The 19,291-nt window shown below is 33.3% G+C and overlaps 1 protein-coding gene across 1 annotated transcript; it reads right to left on the reverse strand.

Moving 5' to 3' along the window:
• Positions 1 to 563: 563 nt before the first annotated feature.
• ELE39_000952 (HECT domain-containing family) lies at positions 564 to 18,992 on the reverse strand (the record flags this gene model as incomplete). The annotated part of the gene is made up of 1 exon (XM_067344029.1): positions 564 to 18,992. One exon carries the CDS (start codon positions 18,990 to 18,992, stop codon positions 564 to 566), a length of 18,429 nt encoding a protein of 6,142 aa, XP_067202710.1.
• Between the last annotated feature and the right edge of the window lie 299 nt (positions 18,993 to 19,291).

Consider the following 19,291-nt stretch of genomic DNA (forward strand, 5'->3'; position numbering starts at 1 on the left):
TTATTTGACAAAAAATTAGTATGTAAACTATGAATTTACATAAGTCTTCGTTAAAAAAATCCTGATTAACCTTATGCACATTTGTATTTCAATTTAGTATTTGATTCTAAAATTTAAAAAATACGAAATTCCTCTTACTGAGAAAACTTGAAAACATGTACATTTAGTATTAAAAAAAAAAAATTATTGTAATTACAAGTTATTTCATTCCAATAATGGCACTTCCTTAAATTTATTGTGGAAATAACAAAAAATTTTAGTAACACAATCACAGCTTTTCAATTTAAACAAATTCTAAAATTTACCAAAGTCTGTAAGAATTTTATCTCAATTTTTATAAATTGGCGGGAAATGTACTGTAATGTTCGAGTTTTTGGATTTAGACAATTTTCATATTTTAAAATTAAAAAAAAAGTTAAACGAGAATAAATAAAAACTGTTATAAAACAATTATAAAATTTTTACATTAAATTTAATATAAACTAAAAATTTTTAAATTATTTTTATTTGATGCATTTATTGATTTTTTTTTTTCTTGATTTTGCAATTCTCTCATCATATTACTAAACTAATGCAAAACCCTCCTTACCTTCTGTAATTGCTTGTAATAACTTAGCCTTTAACTGCTCTTTGTTTGAATAATCTGGAAGGTCCAGCTGATTAAAACAGGTGTGTGCTGAAGGTAATCGATTCTCACCAAAAGATTTGTGAATACTAAATCTTTGTGGGCCTCTCATACCCATTAAATTCTTAAATCCACCTATTGGTACCCTTGAAGTACCTGTAACAAATTGTACAAATGTTGCAAGTCGGTTCTGATCAAACTCCTTTAAACATTCCCAGAACCAAATAATTTGTTGGGATTTTCTATCATAATTATGATAGTCTGTATTCTCCATTAAGTCATCCAAGTCTATTGTAGGGGATCCTGAAATTAAAAGCTCCAATTCCTTATCATCAAAAATTGCAATTAAACGAGCGGGAATCAACTCATGGAATCCTGATAAGAAGAAACTGAGCTGTTTCTCAATCAATTTTACTGTCTTGTATTCGCAAAGTAAGCATACATATTCGTACTTATTTTCGTCATTTACTGGAATATTTGCACCATTTGGCTTTAATTCCACTTGTTTGCTTCTACCAAATTCATCAATTGTTGTTGTGAAGTTCAATTCTAATCCCAAATCTTCTATTGGATGTTCCAACATTACATTCAAATTCTTGTAAAGTTCAGGATCTATAGATTCTGCGTCTGATGGTGTTATTGGCTGCCCTAACATATTCTTATAAAAAGAACGTGTAAACCATGCATCCAAATGTTGACCATCATAAATACATTTTCCTATAATACGTCCAATAAACTTGAAGAAATGAAGATGATCAGCATTAATATAACTCAATGGGTTTGGATGGTTAAATTCACTCTTTGATCCTTCTCTTCTGAACAAAGCATAATCAGGATTAAACATTTCCCTAGCCAAAATGTTATACCACTCCCTAGTAACACCACCAGCATCCAATCCCTCCTCATTATGGAAAGTTATATGTAACTTTTGCTTCAGTTGATCTGGGCTCTTTGTACTTATTTGCTGAAAACTATCCATAAATACACGGTTTCTTCGAACTACTAATCTTAATTGATGGTTATCCCCACTTCTATAACTTCCACTTTCTTTTCTTAGTTGTTTAAGGCGGTATCTAAAGTAACATCTTTTATTCTCAAAGTTTACTACCATTGGAGCTAGGCGCAATAATGGTACTAAGCTACCATTTGGTGGTAAAATCAACTGAGGGAAGGATTGTAATAAGATATTTAAAGATTTCTTATGTCTATAACTGAATTTAATAATCTCATGATGCTTTTCTATACATTCTGGAGATAAATTCTTCAAATTAAAGCTTGAATGACAAGAAATATTTGATGATGATCCTCCTTCTTCATTTCCATTACCATTTGAGCTTATTGATGTTTCTGAATTACTTTTACCCAAAAGTTGATTATTTAAATTTTTAGATAAAGTTCTTATTAGTGAAGGAGTTGTAGATCTCAAGTCCTCATCCATTGTCTTAAGTTCCAATAAGTTTGCTGACTCATTCAACAATTTTGTCGTGGAATCTGAGTCAAATAATGACATGGAGGAAAGTCCTAATAATGAAATCATATTAATCTGTTGGATTGTAAAGCAGCACTCCAAAACTGGAATTAAAAGTAATATTGTAATATCAGTTGTTGAATTACTTGTTAATATATTATTTTGATTTACCTCTAATTTATTCTCATTCATATTTGGATTTCCATTCAAATACTGCTCCAGTAAATTCCATTCACTTAAAGTTTGATCCAAAGCTGTCCATAAATTGTCAAATCCACAATCCTTAAAGAATTCTGAATAAATATGGTACTTTAGTGCACCAATGTTGAATTTACTAGAATCACAATTTAAAGATAATAGTTGTGGATATATTTTCAACCATTCATCCTTATTCTCATTATTAACAGAATCACCCAAAATATCCAAATATTGGTTAACTATTCTCAATAATAATATTGCATCATCAACTCCAGTTAACTTTTCTTCAGTGCTTGATTGAGTGCTTTTCATGTTATTAAATAATTTAATACTATTCTTCCAGCTTACATGAGAGGTCATATTTTGGTGAATTTCTGAGACTCCATTATCTAAGATCATTTTAGATGAAGATTCCTGTTGTAGTTTTATATACTTTTGTATTGTTGTGTACAAAAATCTCAAGTTGTTAACTAGAGACTCTATTATAATCTTAGTGTTGTCTCTTAGCTGATAATGGAATTCCAATCTACATTGGGAATTAGAATATATTGTGTTCAAAATCTCAATATATTGTTTAGTTGACTGTTTTGAGATAGTATTAGAATTACTGTTAGTATTTGAAGAGTTTGAGTTATTCTCTTTTTGACCCAATGTAACAGAGTTTGAATTGTAAATGAAGGAAATTGGGTTGAATAGAGGTTTCAATACTTCACCAATATACTTCGGAGTAATAATCTTCCAAATCTTTTCACTAAAATGTTTTACCAAAGAATCAATAATCTCATCTGTTTTTCTTCTTATATCTTTAGTATTATCATCTATTACCATATTTAAGCTTTCTTCTTCTTTTTTAACCTTCTCCTTTTCATTCTTCTCCTCCTTATCTTCATTTAATTCTTCGTTTTTGTGGATTGATCCTAATGATTCTGCGTTAATTAGATCATTTGAGATAGCAAATAGCTCCATTTGAACTTTTGGAATCTCATCAAACTTGAGGTTGAATATTTTATTTAATATAACTAAAAGTTTTTGAATGTGTTGTGGAGAATTCTGAATAATTGGACTATTCAACATCTCAAATAACAACAACAGAGGAGTGAAGTTCGAATGACCGATCATTTCAGTTGGGAACTTTGTATTGCAAAGTTTTCTTTTAAGTCTGTTTAATTGTAAAATTGTATTTCTTTGTTTACTACCAGTCCTATTCAAAATTGTTCCATTCATTGAGTGGTTTCCGCCAACGGAATAATATTTACTTTGACTATGATTATGATGTTGATTCTTATTATGAATATGGCTTAAACTTTGCTCAAACACTTTAGCTTGAGATAACGTTTGAGTTTGTATGTGATTTTGACTTTGAATTTGCGTAAAGTCTTCATTTCCAGAAACTCCTTCTCTTCCTTCAAGAGGACCACCAGTTGAGCTACCTCTTCCAGAAATAATATCATTGCAAGTTTCCAAAATGCAATTAGTAGAGTTGCCATAAAGCATTGTCATATTCTCATCTTCTTCACTAAGGTTTTCATTTGCATCCAAAACCAAGTTTTCTTCAAATGCAGAGTCCTCATTCTCTAGAAAGCCACTGGAATTAATACTAGATCTGGGATTATAAGGAGTTAAATCTAGAGCATCGTGAGACTTAATATTATGGTTTGGCGTTGAAATATCCAAAGATGGTGGTAATCCGCCTCCTTCACTAATAGTATTGTTATTACTAACATTATTATTAAACTCAAACCCTTCCCTAGTGAATCTTCTTTTCCTCTTTCTACTTAACTCCACACTGGAAGTTAAAGGAATGGAAGAACCAATCCTTCTTCTCTCGTCAGATTTACTCTTATTAAACTGAACAGGAGATGATAAAGAGGAGCCAGTTTTAACCTTAATTTTGTTGTTATCATCAAATGTTAAGGTGTCATCATTCATATTATCCTCCTTTCTAATTCCAATCCTCTGAATTTCTTCATCCTTAATCTCCGTAAATACACCATTTTCCATAATTCCAGAAGTAGATCTTCTTTGACTAATATTATAATCAGTGCCACTAATAAGAAGGTTATTCTTCTTAATGAACTGATCAAGTCTTAGAATTGGATTCCATTCATCCAATAGATATATAACAATGACGGGAAAGTGAGTTACAAAGTCTCCAATAACTTCCAATATCTGTAACAAAGAATAGTACATCATATTTATTGGATTTACATCACAGTGGCTCATTAAAGATGTTAATAATAACTCATAAGGTACTAAATTTGAAAAGTAACCATTAATACTTGAGTCTTTATAAGTTATCAAGTAGTTATTGGTAGACTTAAATGGTTGTATCTGTTGATTTGCTCCATTACTACTGCTTCCAACGTATCTAGTTAAAAGTTTCATTGGAGTAACTTCCAGATGAGTCTTCCCGATTGAAATGATTGCAAATAGAGTATCTAAGGCCATCCATTGATTTGGACCAAAAGATCCCAACATATTAAACAAGTAGGAATAAAAGAGAGGCTTCGAGATATTTTGCCTCGTGAAAGTGCTGGAATATAGTACTTCTGGAATAATACTCAATTGAAGAAGATTTTGGTCCATTATATTGTTACTTTTAATATTGGCTAATACTTCCTGAAGGTACAAAAGGATGAACTGTTTATCTGGGAATCCATAAAATGGATCACTAAATGATATTATATTGTTCAAACTTTCTTCTGAAATTTGGTTATTGTTATTTCCTGTATCTGTTGATGATGATGATGAGGAAAGCTCTTGATTCGAATTATCTCTTTCATTATGATCGTTATTTACAGAACTAATATTGCGATCTGTAAAGTTTTCCTCATCTCCACTACCTCCATCTCCATCTCCGTCTCCCTCTCCGCCAGTAATTCTTCTTCTTCTTCTTCTTCTGTTATTACTGGAAGCATTTACTATTATATTTCCAACTAATCGTGTAGATGCAGACCTTCCTCTAGTTTGATCACCAATACTAAGTGAATTATAAGGTGTTCTTCCAGTTATAGAGTAAACATTTCTGTTATTTAACATTGGAATAATTCTCACATAGCTGGAGTTATTGTATGCTGAACTCCTTGTGGAATTTGAAGCTGAACTAATATTAATATTAGAGGAAGAACCTGATACTGTATTTAGTGCACTGGAGCTTCCTACTGTTCCAAAGGTAATAATAGATGAAATATTCTGGAGTCCAGACGAACCACCACCACTATTCACCAATTGGTTATATTCTGTCCTTAACATTGGGAGAATATTTTGAATTGAAAATGAAGATAATGAGGGCCTTCCTCCAGAGGTTGAACTGGTACTTCCTTGAAGCTGTTGAACCAAAGATGTCTGATTATTATGTCTTCTATTAAATGCAGAACTTGATGAAGATGTGGATGTCAAATTCATCAATGGATACATGGAATTCTCCAACGCAGGACCATCTGCCTCATTTGTTATGTTCCAGTTAGAGGTAGGAGTTGAAGTTTGTGAAATCTCATTCAAAAGCTCATACAAGATGTCATATGAACTTCCTGCACCCCCCACTCCTCCAGAAGATCTTGCTCCGATATTACCTCCCAAAGAGGATATCAATGGAATTGAAGCACTTATATTTAATCCCCCATCAAAGTTAATACTACTATTTTGATTTCCAATAATAGAGCGTATATGATATGCACCTCTTCTGCTGTTATTATTATTTACATTACCTCCTCCATTAGAATTACTAGAGCTGGTAGAGAGATTAATAATATTAGCATTGGATCCTCCTCCTCCTCCATTAGAATTGTTCAGTACACCTGTTGATGATTCTATTCTGGAGCTTAAAGCACTTGCTGTGTTATCCTCAGCCACAATAACATCATGATCCACACTTGGGTTACCACTACTATTACCGCTGGGTGCTGAATTAGCTCCTCTTCTTGATTCTGATAAAGCTGATGCTGCTGAAAGTAGGTTTCGAATACCCAAGCCATTCCCTGAAGAGTTTAGATTAAACCTAATAGTGGTTATTCCTCCATTTCTACTGTTTGAAATGAGTGGTAACAAGTCATAAAGGTTATTACTCAAACTCAACAGCTGAGCAGAACTACTACTATGACTGTTACTGGATCCTCCTCCACTACCACTGTTTCTACCCCCACTAGTAGATATGTATTGATCGTCTCCATCCAAAGTTAAAGTTGGGATTCTGTTGCTTCTTCTAGAATTATTTCCACCGTTTGGTCCATTTGTATTTCCAGTATTTCCTAAATGAGATGAATTGCCACTATTTGATAGGTTTACTCTTTCTCTTGTAGTTCCAGTGCTATATGAAGGGAACACTCTCTGTTGTAAAGCTCTCGCCTCATCTGCTATTTCTGTTGGAAGGGTTCTCAGAAACTCTTCAGTTGCCGTCAAAAGTACCTCTTGACGTAAAACTGGGTCTAATGAGGAAATAAACTGAATATTTTCTAAGTCTTCTTGATTACTTCCACTTGCATTGTTTACTAACGCACTACCGTTGGAACCAACTTGTACTGCAGCAGTTGCTGCGTTATCATTTACAACTTGATCAGAGCCTTCAAGGGAATTTCCGCTGTTTGATGAGCCCCTCAGTCTGATTATGTCTCTCAATGATGAAGGAAGCATATCCATTATTAAAGAAGGAATGGTTAGTGAGCTTGAAGAATCAGATTCTCTTGCTCTTGATCCGGAGTCGGATAGAGTCATATTATCCAAAAGCCTTCTTGTAGTATCTCCATCTGTAAGCTGTAATACAAGAACATCTGTTTGTATATCTTCAGGTAGCTCATAAAATACTCCAGTGTCAACTCCAACAATCTCCAGAATCCGGTTTCTGCTTAATCCAATCCTCTCTTCCAAAACACGTAATAGTACGCAAATTGGAATATCTTGATAGTTTATGTTCTCCAAGCCTTCAACATTCTGGCCAATTGAAGTACTAGCGTCTGTTATTCTACTATCCAAGTTAGCCTGAGTTGTTTCATGATGATCATCATCTACTTCAAGACCAGTGCTAGCTATATTTTCATGTTGATTGTCCTGAACTGTTTGATTCATAGAAACTTGAGCAGTTTGCATGTCTCCAATTACGGCCTGATTACTCTCACTTAAACTGCTGGGATTTACTCGATCCTCTATTAATCCTTCATCCTCCATATTTTCATCACTCTCTTGATTTTCTTCGTCATCATTGTCATTATTGTCATCATCGTCTTCGTCATCTTCTTCGTCATCATCACCATCATCGTTGTCATCATCATCGTCATCACCATCTTCGTCATCATCACCCTGCTCTTGATCCTGCTGTATATGTTCCTGCCCATTTTGTACCAAATCCAGGTCTTCATTATTTTCATGTAACTGAGAGTCACTAATCACATCGCATCTCTGTTCTATATCGAACATTCGGCTGTCATCCTCTTCATCTTGTTCAATATTTGTTGTAAATAATTCAATATTATTAGTTTCAATGGGAATCTTAGTCGATACTGCATCCCTAAGAAAACTTGTAGCCTGAGAAACCAATACTAGTGGAGTCAAACTAACCGTGCTATTGTTTTCATCAGTCAAAAGCCTGCCCAAATTATTGTTTCGATTAATATCACCTATATTTCTTATCAATGTAGATACATTCAGATTATTTCCTCTTAAAGATGAACTGCCACTTAAATTTGCATTAGTACCAGTGGCGCCATTTTCCGTGCATGAATTTGCCATACCGTTCCCACTACTGGAATTATTTTGCATGCATACAATGACATCATCATCATTTGTTAAATTGTCGGCGTTTCTGATTGCATCCATTAGGATGGAAAGCTCGGAATTATTCCTCAAAGAGCTGGAATGTATTTCGCCAATAAGAGATCTTTGGGAGTCATGTAGTGGTCCATTGCTGTACCAAGAAAGGTTATTATTGTTGTTATTACCACCGCCACCTCCGTGACTACCCGAATTTCCACTGCTATTTATTCCCAAGTTGTTATCAATAATAATGTTCCTTGTCAAGAATGGATGCTCAGTTGGGAGCGAAATGTCATTATGGAAGTGCCATCCAAAGGCTGGTTGTGAGTTGCTGTTACTGCTATTATTAATAGAGAAAGAACTGTAGCCATAAGTATCTCCAGAAGAACCTCCTAATGTACTGGAGTTTGCAACGCTTCCAATATTGTAGTGAGATAGAATTGGATTAGTCAAATAACCACCATAACTCATCCATTGCAGAATTAAATCATTATTGGATGGAGGATTCAAATTGGAAGTATTTGGAACGAAGGTTAGAGAGTTTAAAATCAAAAATGGAAGAGGAATATTTCTGGAGTTAACGAAAATATTCCTTTGATTCAAAGGCATAGGTGGCCAGTGAGCCTCAGTAGAATCCAAATAAAAGCTTGAACTTAAACTGTCATTGTTATAAGCTGTATTGTTTGTATTGGAGATAAAGCTATTCAATAAACTGGCACCTACTCCCTGGGATCCTATAAACTGAACTTGTAGATCGTCTCGTCCGCCTCCCCCACCTAAAGATAGACCTGTAGAGCCCGCTACTCCACTCAAAGAACTTAAATCTTCCAAAAATTGCAAATTATCAATCTCAAAGTCGTCATCATCCTCTCTTAATAGTACCATCATCATATCATCCAAATAACTGTTTCCTTGAGATACAAATCTTCTTCTTAATGGAGCAGGACTAACATCATTTCCTAAAATATTTTCAGCGACTTCATTTACTTGATTTGAGTTTCTAACTGTTGCATTTGATGTTATTTCTGCTCTTCTTAAAGGATGAGGAGGTGTTCTTAAGCTTGAATAACCGGCTCCATCATTGGAATTTCTTGCTCCTATGTCGCCTCCTTCCGTAGTTTCTCTCTCGTTTCTTTGCTCTGGAAATGCTTGTTCCAATTCATTGCTTCGTTCTACAGATAAATTACTATTATTATTATTATTATTATTATTATTACCATTATTGTTGATACTGTTAGTAATATTACTATTTTCGGTACTCTGAACAACTGCATTGTTTACACCATCTGAAATTAGCAAGGCTGGAGTGATGCTTGTGTTTGTCACAATATTATTGATTCCCTGGAGAATATCAATATCCCCATTATCTTCCTCACTATTATATTCGTCGCCAAAAATATCATCATCTAAATCATCAATATCCAAATCGTTGTCTTCATCATCATCTAAGTTCAAATCATTGTCCAAGTCGTCCCTCATAGATCTATTGTATCCTCTTCCACTTCTTCTTCTACTACCACTGCTACCACCACCACCACTTGTGTTTCTCCTAAAAGCTGAGTTTCTTAGGTTATTCAATATAATTCTATTCTGGCCGTTACGTTCAGCGTCCCTCATCAATATTTCATTAATGTTTTCGCCGCCATCCTCCACTTCTTCACTACTTGTATTCGCTGGCACATCTTCCAGTCCGTTAATATTAGTCTGATTATTCATCTGGTAAATGTAATTAAACTCATATTCATCCCTTATTCTTGGAGTTCTCCTTAGCTCATCAGCATCGGAATCTTCTGATGATATACCTGAGCCCATATCAGATTCGTCAAAATTCATCCCGTCTTCTTCGTCATCCCCATCATCATCTTCCTCATCATCATCATCATCATCGTCGTCATCATCGTCATCGTCATCGTCATCGTCATCGTCGTCAACATCGCTAGATAAATCTTCATCACCAACTATGTCATCATTACTCAAATCATCCTCCTCTCCTTCAATATCAATTACCCCGTCATTAATCATTGTTTCATCCAAAAATAAATCATCATTTTCATCTTCATCGTCATCCTCATCATCTTCAATGTCATCGTCCATCTCTCCCTCATCACTGCCATCATCATTTTCGCCATCATCGCCAGCCCCATCGTCATCTAGACCATCCAAGCTTGTTAAATCAAACTCCTCACTAAAATCGTCCTCTAAACTATCATCCAAATCATCCTCAAAATCCTCATCAGATGAATTAAATTGGAAACCAAACTGGTCCAAATCAACTTCCAACTGATTTTCACCTAATTGATCATTTCCACTACTTATTCCAATAGAACTACCTTTTTTTGCATTACTATCCAAACTACCTTCCTTAATTGCAGCAAGAAACTCACTATTTGGTATCATTACAGATCTAGAGTAGATCAGATTCTTCATGCAAAACAATATTATATTTGACAAGTCCGAATATGGCAACTTTACGTAAAGCTTACTTAGTATGTTATAAATATTTGCCTTTCTTAAAAGTCCAGGATCTGAAGTACTTGGGTAAACTTGGAGAAGAACTATTAAGTACTGAAGAATATTCAACAAAAAGTAAGAATTCACATATTCACTTCTCCAATTATGCCTACCTGAATTACCCTTGAATTTATCCAAACTTGCTAGCAAGTTCCTTAATGAGTTCACTGTATAAACCATAAACTTTTTCAATACAAACTTATTCCAACCAATCAATATATGTAAAAAGTAAATAAAGTGATCCATTTCCATGAAATGGACATCTTTTATGGTCGACTTCTTTATTGTTGACAAGTTTGGCATGCATTTCAAATTATAAGTCTGCCAATCTATATTTAGTTGCCAACCCGCCATTTTTAAGGAAGGACTATTTTCTTCAGTACCGGAGTTGGTGTTACCCGCTTGTTTGCACTTTTTGCACGTACATGTGGGCACGGAAGTCATGCAATTAATAGAGTTCATTACAATGTACGAGGCAATATTTCTAAAAATAAATGGAAGGAAGTTAATCTTGAGGGATGACGTTACAAAAAGCTGATTTAGTAGAAATTCAAAGGAATATGGCTTAAACTTGATGATGTTGTTTGTTAAGCCATTAATGTTTGGAACAATAGTTGAGATTCTAGAGAACTCCTGTTCTAATGCAATTTTCAACTCTTTTTTATTTTCAGAATCAATAGCTGACAGAGACCTTTGTAAATTCAAACAAAAGCATGACACGCCCAACTTCAAATTCGAGCTATTTCTATATCTATAACCGTAGAATTCCTGCTTCTTTTCTTGCCATAATCTTACATTACTTTCGTTGCAGATAGATAATACTGAAATCTTTGAAATCCTATTAATATTAACAGGATAAGTTAGAGCAATTCTTATCATTATGTATGTAAGTGAGTCCAAACTTAGACTAAAAATTCCATCATCTCTTCTAGTTCGTGAACATGAATTTATTCCACGCTTTTTTCCAAACTTGTTTTTACTTAAGATTTCTCCAAAAAGTACCATATGGTCAAAAATGCTCATTAAAATGAACATAAAAGTGGAACTCGGTCTTAAAGCAGCATCACCTTGGGAATACTTGAGTTTTTCCTTAAGCTCCAAATATTTGTCTTGGCTTGGTTGTATTTCTTCTGAGTTTCTATAGTTTAAAGGTTTCCACTGAAGCAGTAGGTTCTCATTCACTGGAATGTTATATTTAGAATAAATTTCTTGGTTCTTCATCAGGTCATTGAAAGTTGTGAACTTAATTCTTGTGCAAACATTATCGTCTTTGTTGTTATTCTCGTCATTCATTAAAACATCATCATTTTTTATTGATTCAGATTCATCCTTAATATTTGATTCTGACTCATTGTCTTCAAAATGTATCTTTGCAATAGAATCCAATTCATTTCCTGTCTTAATGGAATGAAGAACGCAAAAGTAATTCAAAACTTGATAAAATATTTCCGGGCATCTCTGAATACAAGGGAAAAGCTCTCCAATTACGCTGTTTAAGCTTAGTACGATAAATGGATACTCAATTTCTTTCTTTTCAAGGAACTCCAAGTCCTTCTTATTGTTCAAAACAAAGTTTCTTGGGTAAAATGAAAAATATTTGCAACTATTAAGATTTTGATTGTTTTGGTTTTCTGGATTGTTCTCAATATTTTTTAATACATGTAACTTTTCTCCATAAATCACTCCTGATTGTATCTGAGTAGCTAACTGTTTTGAAAATAACTCGTCCAACTTGCTCTCAATAAGCTGAGTCAAAATAGTGAAGTCTTCCAAAACTTGAATAGTAATTAAAGAAAGAACCTGAAGAATTCCATCAAAATATGCAGTTCTTGGAAGTCGGTATAAGACTCCTAAACCTCCACCAAGTGTGTTACCCATGCACATACAAGCAATATTCTGGGTTTTATCCTTGTTCTTAATCATTTCTGTCATGTAGAATGGGGTATAGCTTAGTAGTAAAAGAGAATTATTAAATTTTCGTGTTAGTATGGTTATTACTCCCAAAATAGCCATACTTGTACTTCCATTAATCCCTGGAAAATGAGTCAATACATCCAACATAGTAAATATGATATCTTTCTGATTCTTTTGGGATACCAAAAATGGAGTATTACTGCTCTCAGATACAGGTATAGACTGCTCAAATATAGGGAGTAGTCTCCATAATATCAAACAAAAGTATTCAAACCAAATTGGGCACCTACTTATTAATTTAATCCCTTTATCATTATTTTCCTTGTACTCGGTTTCTTTATTTACTGGAATCCAAACCAAATTAGACAATTTTGAGTTATTCTTTGTATTATTAGAATTACTATTAGTACTGATATTATTGCTGATCTGGTTATTTTGACCACTCGACTGTCCATTGCCTTCTCCGAGATTGTCACGAATATACTTTTCCATATTCTTGAATGTAAATCCGTCATGCTTGGAATCAAATACATAATGTCCTTGAGTGAAAATGTTGACAAAACCTAATAGTGAATTAAGCGGATGGAAAGATGGCTCAGGCACCTGTTCAGTATTTAAATTATTTGTTGAATTGTTTTTATTCTTACATTTTCCTGAATTCTTATTCTGAGTCGATGTAAGCTTAATATAATTGGAATCTATTGATATCCAAAACGATTTGAGATCTGTCTTCTTATAAAGGAGAATAGACAGTAAAGATAAATCTGGAATTAAACTTAGATGGATTTTTTTAGTTGAAGCACATTTCTTAGAGTATGCATCCAAGTTTGAATATATTTCCTGGTAATTTAATTTGTTGAAGTTTGAATTACTATCAATCAAAGGCGTTGAGTTATTTAGTGATGTATAAAAAGAGTTGAATATAATAGGAAACTTATCATTATTAAGTTTATCATCCTGTAAGAAAGAAAGCTCTTCTTTAATAAACTGGTAACGCTGGTTTGAAGATTCCGTAGAAAAAATTGCCTGATTTCTCTCCAAAAGCATCTTCATAGATGTATAAATATGAAATAAGACCTTTTCCAACATGTTTATTTTCTTAAGTAAAGGTGAAAACTTTAACATAATGTCACAAACTATAGGAGACGAATAGTATACGTTTTTGCTTAAATAATACAACTCTGAAGGTAAAGTTGAGTAAATTCTCAAAATCTCGCTCTTTTTATCTTCTCTGGACAAAGTCTTATAGGCTACAAGGCCACCTATCTCAAGTTGTTCAGAAAGAACCTTTCCTATTTTACTAAATGAATACATATAATTTCCAGCTTCTTCTGAAATCATTGTCTTATTTTCATTCCTTTCTGTAACTCCTGTTAAATATTCTACGATTACCTCGATGTTATTTCCAAAGCAGAATATTGCATGTTCTGATACTCTAGAATCAAATCCCATCATATTTAGCCTCTCTAATATTGAAATAACAGTATTTTCATCCTGGGGGGTCAAAGACACATCCTGATTCTGTGCTGAATTTTCTGTATTCAGATTAGAAGAGAGCTGCAAATTGTCGTTAATTGCTGAGCTTGACAAACGAGAATCTGTATTAGTCATACTGTTAGAATTTATAACTTTGTCGGTAGAAAGTTCAAAGTTCTTCGCAACAAACCCATTGAATGAATCGGATTGGATATCAAAAATGTGTAACATGATTTTGAAAGTGGATGATAAACACCTTATTGGGTAGAATATAAGCCAATTATTATGTGCCATATCCAAATAATAATTAGTCAAGACTTCTTTCCACCACAATTGAATATTTGTAATAATCATATATAATATAGACTCAGTCAATTCCACAGAGTTAAACTCCATTCTAAAGAAGGAATCCAAGCTTGGATCAAAAGTATTAAGTTCTGTAGAACCGGTATGGGTATTTATAGGCTTGCAATTATTCAAGTGAAATTTAGACTTGTGAAGATGAGTAGTTGAAGTGGAATTCAAGTATCTCTTCCAAGAAGAAAAATGTTCCAATAAGAGAATATTGTTGTGCATACTTTTTGTAGCCAAGTAGAGAAGTCCATTCAAGTTATGTACAGAAGCAAGTTTTGGAAGAATGTACTCGCTTAGTTGGCCTAAGAATTCAGAGCTATATTTCAATCTTGAGCTTGGATTCAAAGGAGGTAACATCTTGTTAACATTTTCTGTACTGTGCTTACCAATCATCTTACCCAAAACCATCCAATATGTTGACATGGAAAAATGGAAAAGGCTCATAATCTTTTCAAAAATCCCAGTCTTATACGATAAATCTACTAACAAAATATAAAATGTGTTGTTTTGTTTGTCATCTATACACACTCTATAAAACACATCAATTATTTCTGCCATATAGCAACAAATCTGGCCCATCTCATGCTTTTTGTATTCATTGCATGAATTGGCGGGAAATTCATGCATAATGTGGTCAGCATGCACAATACCGGCGTTGTCAATACTTTCAAATGGTGTGGAAAGCTTTGGAATTGACTGGAAAAGCTGATTAAAAATAGCCACAATTTGAAAAGCAGTAAAATATTGAAGAGGGGACAATTCTGTCAAATTATTTGGGTTTCCGTTATCGTTTCTAAATAGTAAACTGGCGTTATTCTTCTTTTTAAATGTATTTGTAAGTCTTGATGTAAGTATTAGACAGCTTCTAATATTACAACAAGAAATTCGGCAAAGCTCCATAATAATTGGCATGAGTTCCAAGCTATTTGAAGTTTCAGATAGACTTTCAGAGTCTTTTTCGTAATAAACAACATTAGAGTAGGCATACTTTATCTGTGTTGACCATAAAAAGTCGTTTACTGATAGCTGAGGCCATACAGAAAGTACTGGATATGTGTTAGTGCATGTGGGTGATTCCTGTGTGTTATTACTGGCAGAATAATTGCTTTGGATGTTATTCAGTTGATTATTTGATGAACTATCTTTTTTAATTAGTAATGGATGAGTGTGGGACTGGAACGACGGATTGAGAAGTGAAGCTGACATATTATTATCATTAAGAAGAAAATCTTGAAGGTACTTTTCAGATGCATTAAAGTAAAGGAACTCCAATAGTTTTGGAAAAATTGGAGCAATCATGCTCACAGCCTGGTTATATAAGCTCATTATAGAAGCTCCATAAGGGCAATAGTCACAAGGAGAAACAGAGTCTTGAAGCTTTACAATGTCCTTTGAAATCAAATAAGACTGAACTATCCTTGAATGGTTATAATTTGCAGCGTTTCTGAACATGCAGTTTATAGCGAAAATGCATGTAACCACTTTTGATAATCTTGAAATAGTATTTTGGTTAACTTCTACACTGTTAAAATCTATGCAAGCTTCTTGGAGAGTAGGTAGCACCTGATATTGTAAATCTGCGATCGAGATGTTTCTGCTTGTTCCAAGAAATGTGAATAGGGAAATCAGGGGATGGTTTGTTAAGATTGCTGCAAAAGCTGGTGGAAGAGAATCATCAATGATAGACTTCAAAACGTGATAAGGGCCTCCTTGTAAAATAAACTGGTGAATGGTATCATGATTAGATAAGTATCCGCACAGAAAACGCCCCACTATTGCCATCCTATCTGAAATTAAAAGATCGTTTGATTTTTTTGGAATTTTTATTGGCGTATAATACTCTTCAGAAGATTCCAAAACTTCCTTTTTTTCTTCTGGAATTTGCTCCCAGTTGGGAAGATCTTTTTGGATAAATCTAATCTGTAGAATGGTCGAGACTGAAATAAGTGAAATTGTCTTGGCTAGTTGAGAATGATACCTAACAATCTCTTCAAATGCATTTCCAACCAGAGTTGCAATTTCTCCCATTCTATCAATGTGAATTGCATAACTAGATGTAAGGAACTGAGAAAGCAAAATTAAAGGCTTGAAGTTGATACTCTTCATGAGTTTAATACCATCATTATGGAGAAAGAATATTGGAAGGTTTACCGCTAATATATTCAAAATATCATCATTTTGAAGGATTCCAAAGTTTATAGAATACAGGATAAATGGAATAAGGTGATTATTAATTAAGTCTGGAACAACTGTTGGATCATTCGAAACTAGTGGAATTAGTAATTGAATAACCAATGAGTAATTCAAAAGGGAGTAGGTTTCTGGATACATTAATATGAGCATTAGGCAACTTCTATATATAGAATCTTCTGACATTAAAAGTTCATATTGTATCTTTGACTGAGAAATTATTGGGTTTGAATCAGAATTTGAAACCAAACTATTGTTGTTTGGATGAATAAAAAGCTCCATAAATTTCAAAGATGTCTTGATAATCCACTGTCTTATTAGAATTACCCCTTCATCCTTTATAATCTTCTTATGGTACTCCTCTTTGGGAGAATCAAAGTAATACTTTTCAGACTGTAACAATCCTATTTCATACTGAAGTCTGGAAAGCATAATCTTATATATTGGCTTATTTTGTTGGAGCAGAAAAGAAAGGTAAGTTTTCTTCTCTAGCAAGGTTTCTAACGCTCTGCATATTGGCAAAACCAAAATAATGTAATAAGGATGACGAATAGTAGAAATAAAATCAATAAATGCAATAAGTATCGTAATATGGTGAGGAATATAAATATAAGAAGTGGAAGAAGACGATGAGTTTGTTATTACTGAATTAGGAGGTGGGTATAGCTGCATTACCAAAATATAAATACCAATCAATTCCATAACAAAATTAATCATTTCCTCTTCGAACTCAGCCATAATAAGGTTTGGGATAATTTTTGAGGAATCATTAATGGTTTTCTTCTGGAAATCTGAGTCTAAATTCTCATAATAATTGTTAATTAAAAGTATCTCATCTCTAGCGCTTTCCAAGTCCATAAAGGATGATAAAGAGGTATTATATTTTTTATGTAGCTCTATGCTTGTTTGATTATGAAGCTTATTACCTATATAGTAATCATTATCGTCATCTGTATTATTATTGTTTTCCTCAATTTTCTCATAATTAATTTGGATCTCATTTAGCCTTTGTATTACTTGTTCTGGTAGTGGATAATTAACATTATTAAAGATATCGGGATTAATATACTCTAAAATGTTGAATTGAGAATGATCTCCTTCGAAATCTAAAAGGTTATTACAAAGAGTTTTATCATTATATTTGAACTGATTAAGAGATTCTGGAGGCCTTTTGACAAACTTTGGAAGAGGTTTATCCTTGTGATCATTGATATGATAAAGTATATCCCAAATAATCCTACTAACAAGACCATATGAATTTGTGAAATTGAGTGCTTGAACAATAACTTTTGGAAAGATTCGATCTTGTAACATTAATGTTAGAAGTTCAACAATAGACCTCATGCTAGTAATAAATCTATATTGCTCATTATTATTAGTGAGCTTTACCTTAGAATTACCTTCGAATATACTCAAATGACAGAATTCAAGGATTTCAATTGAATCTGGGATTAAAGTTGTATTTACCTGACAAATATTAACTAAGTTATTGGTCGAGAAACCTGGAAAACTGAGTAAAGTAGTATATTTAACATCAACCCATTTCCTACGGAGCCATTTATCACTGTAGCTCTTCAAGATCCGAATATAATGGCTAATAATAGATTTTAAACATATAGGTACCTTATATCTTTTCATTAAATCATCAACTTCGGGCTTGGAATTAACAGAAATAAGATCCTTGAATCGAATCATTAAAATATGTGATTTGTGATAATCAAAACACATCTTGCATTCTTTTTCCTCAGGATCCGAATCTTTCTTAATGAAATGATTACATATAAATGGTGGTATGTAAACCTCAATAAGATCCTCATCATTTGGATTTTCCCAAGTTTCTTGCTTGTAAAAGTTTGAAAGCGACGATAAAGCTTCATTTTCCTTATTTTCAACTCCTCCTTTTTTAGAAATTCTGGTATGTATTGGTAAATAGCATAATGTTGAGAGTCTCATTTGAAGATGGTAAACAGTTTCACTATCAATATATCTTTTTGGTTTCTTCCAATTTGAGCATGTAGTAGTCAAGGTTCTTAATGACCAACATACAATATCGGGATTTGAAGAATCCAAAAGAGCTATAAGACCAATGGTTGATGCATATAATGATTTGGAAGTGCAATTCTCTAATATAAGAAACGTTGATTTCAATATCTTCTTCATCATTTCTTCAGTTACATCTTGAATATAACTGTCAGCTTGCTTAAACATATTTTGGTCAGAATAGCTTTCTTCTATATTTTCACTAGTTAGTGTGAGATGCTGAAGTAGAAATGCGTTTCCCAATTCCTCTCTAATAATATATGAGTTAATGTAATCATCAAATCTATTCAAAACCGAAGCCCAACATTGTAGGTCACCTTTATCCCAGATCCACCTTTGAAATGAATCTAGGTAGCTGTCGTAATTTGCCACATCATCGCTACTTAGCTTTAAAATTAATTCCCGTTGAGACTGAGGGAGAGAAGATACTGCTAGGATATAATTGTCCCCTTTTGGGATACTAATCTTCATTTAAGTTGGCTCACTAAGAAAATTAATCTTGATCCTCTGTGAAGTTTACGTCTTTGAAATAACTAATATTTTCTATGGGATCAGGCCTCACTAAAATCTTAAATCCTCCTATATCTTACAATATTATTAATGTTTTACTAATTTTCCAATTTTATTTGTAAGTCTTATTTTTGTTAGTTACCAATAAATAGTGTTGGCGCCAACAAAGGTACCAACGAGCTTTGGCGCCATATTGTGTTAATTCTTTATTTAGAGGCAAGGCTAAGAATTTAACAAAATAAATAATTAGAAAAGTGGCA

This window comes from Cryptosporidium sp. chipmunk genotype I (assembly GCF_004936735.1).
Source record: "Cryptosporidium sp. chipmunk genotype I strain 37763 chromosome Unknown contig_15, whole genome shotgun sequence".
NCBI classification, from domain to species: Eukaryota; Apicomplexa; class Conoidasida; order Eucoccidiorida; family Cryptosporidiidae; genus Cryptosporidium; species Cryptosporidium sp. chipmunk genotype I.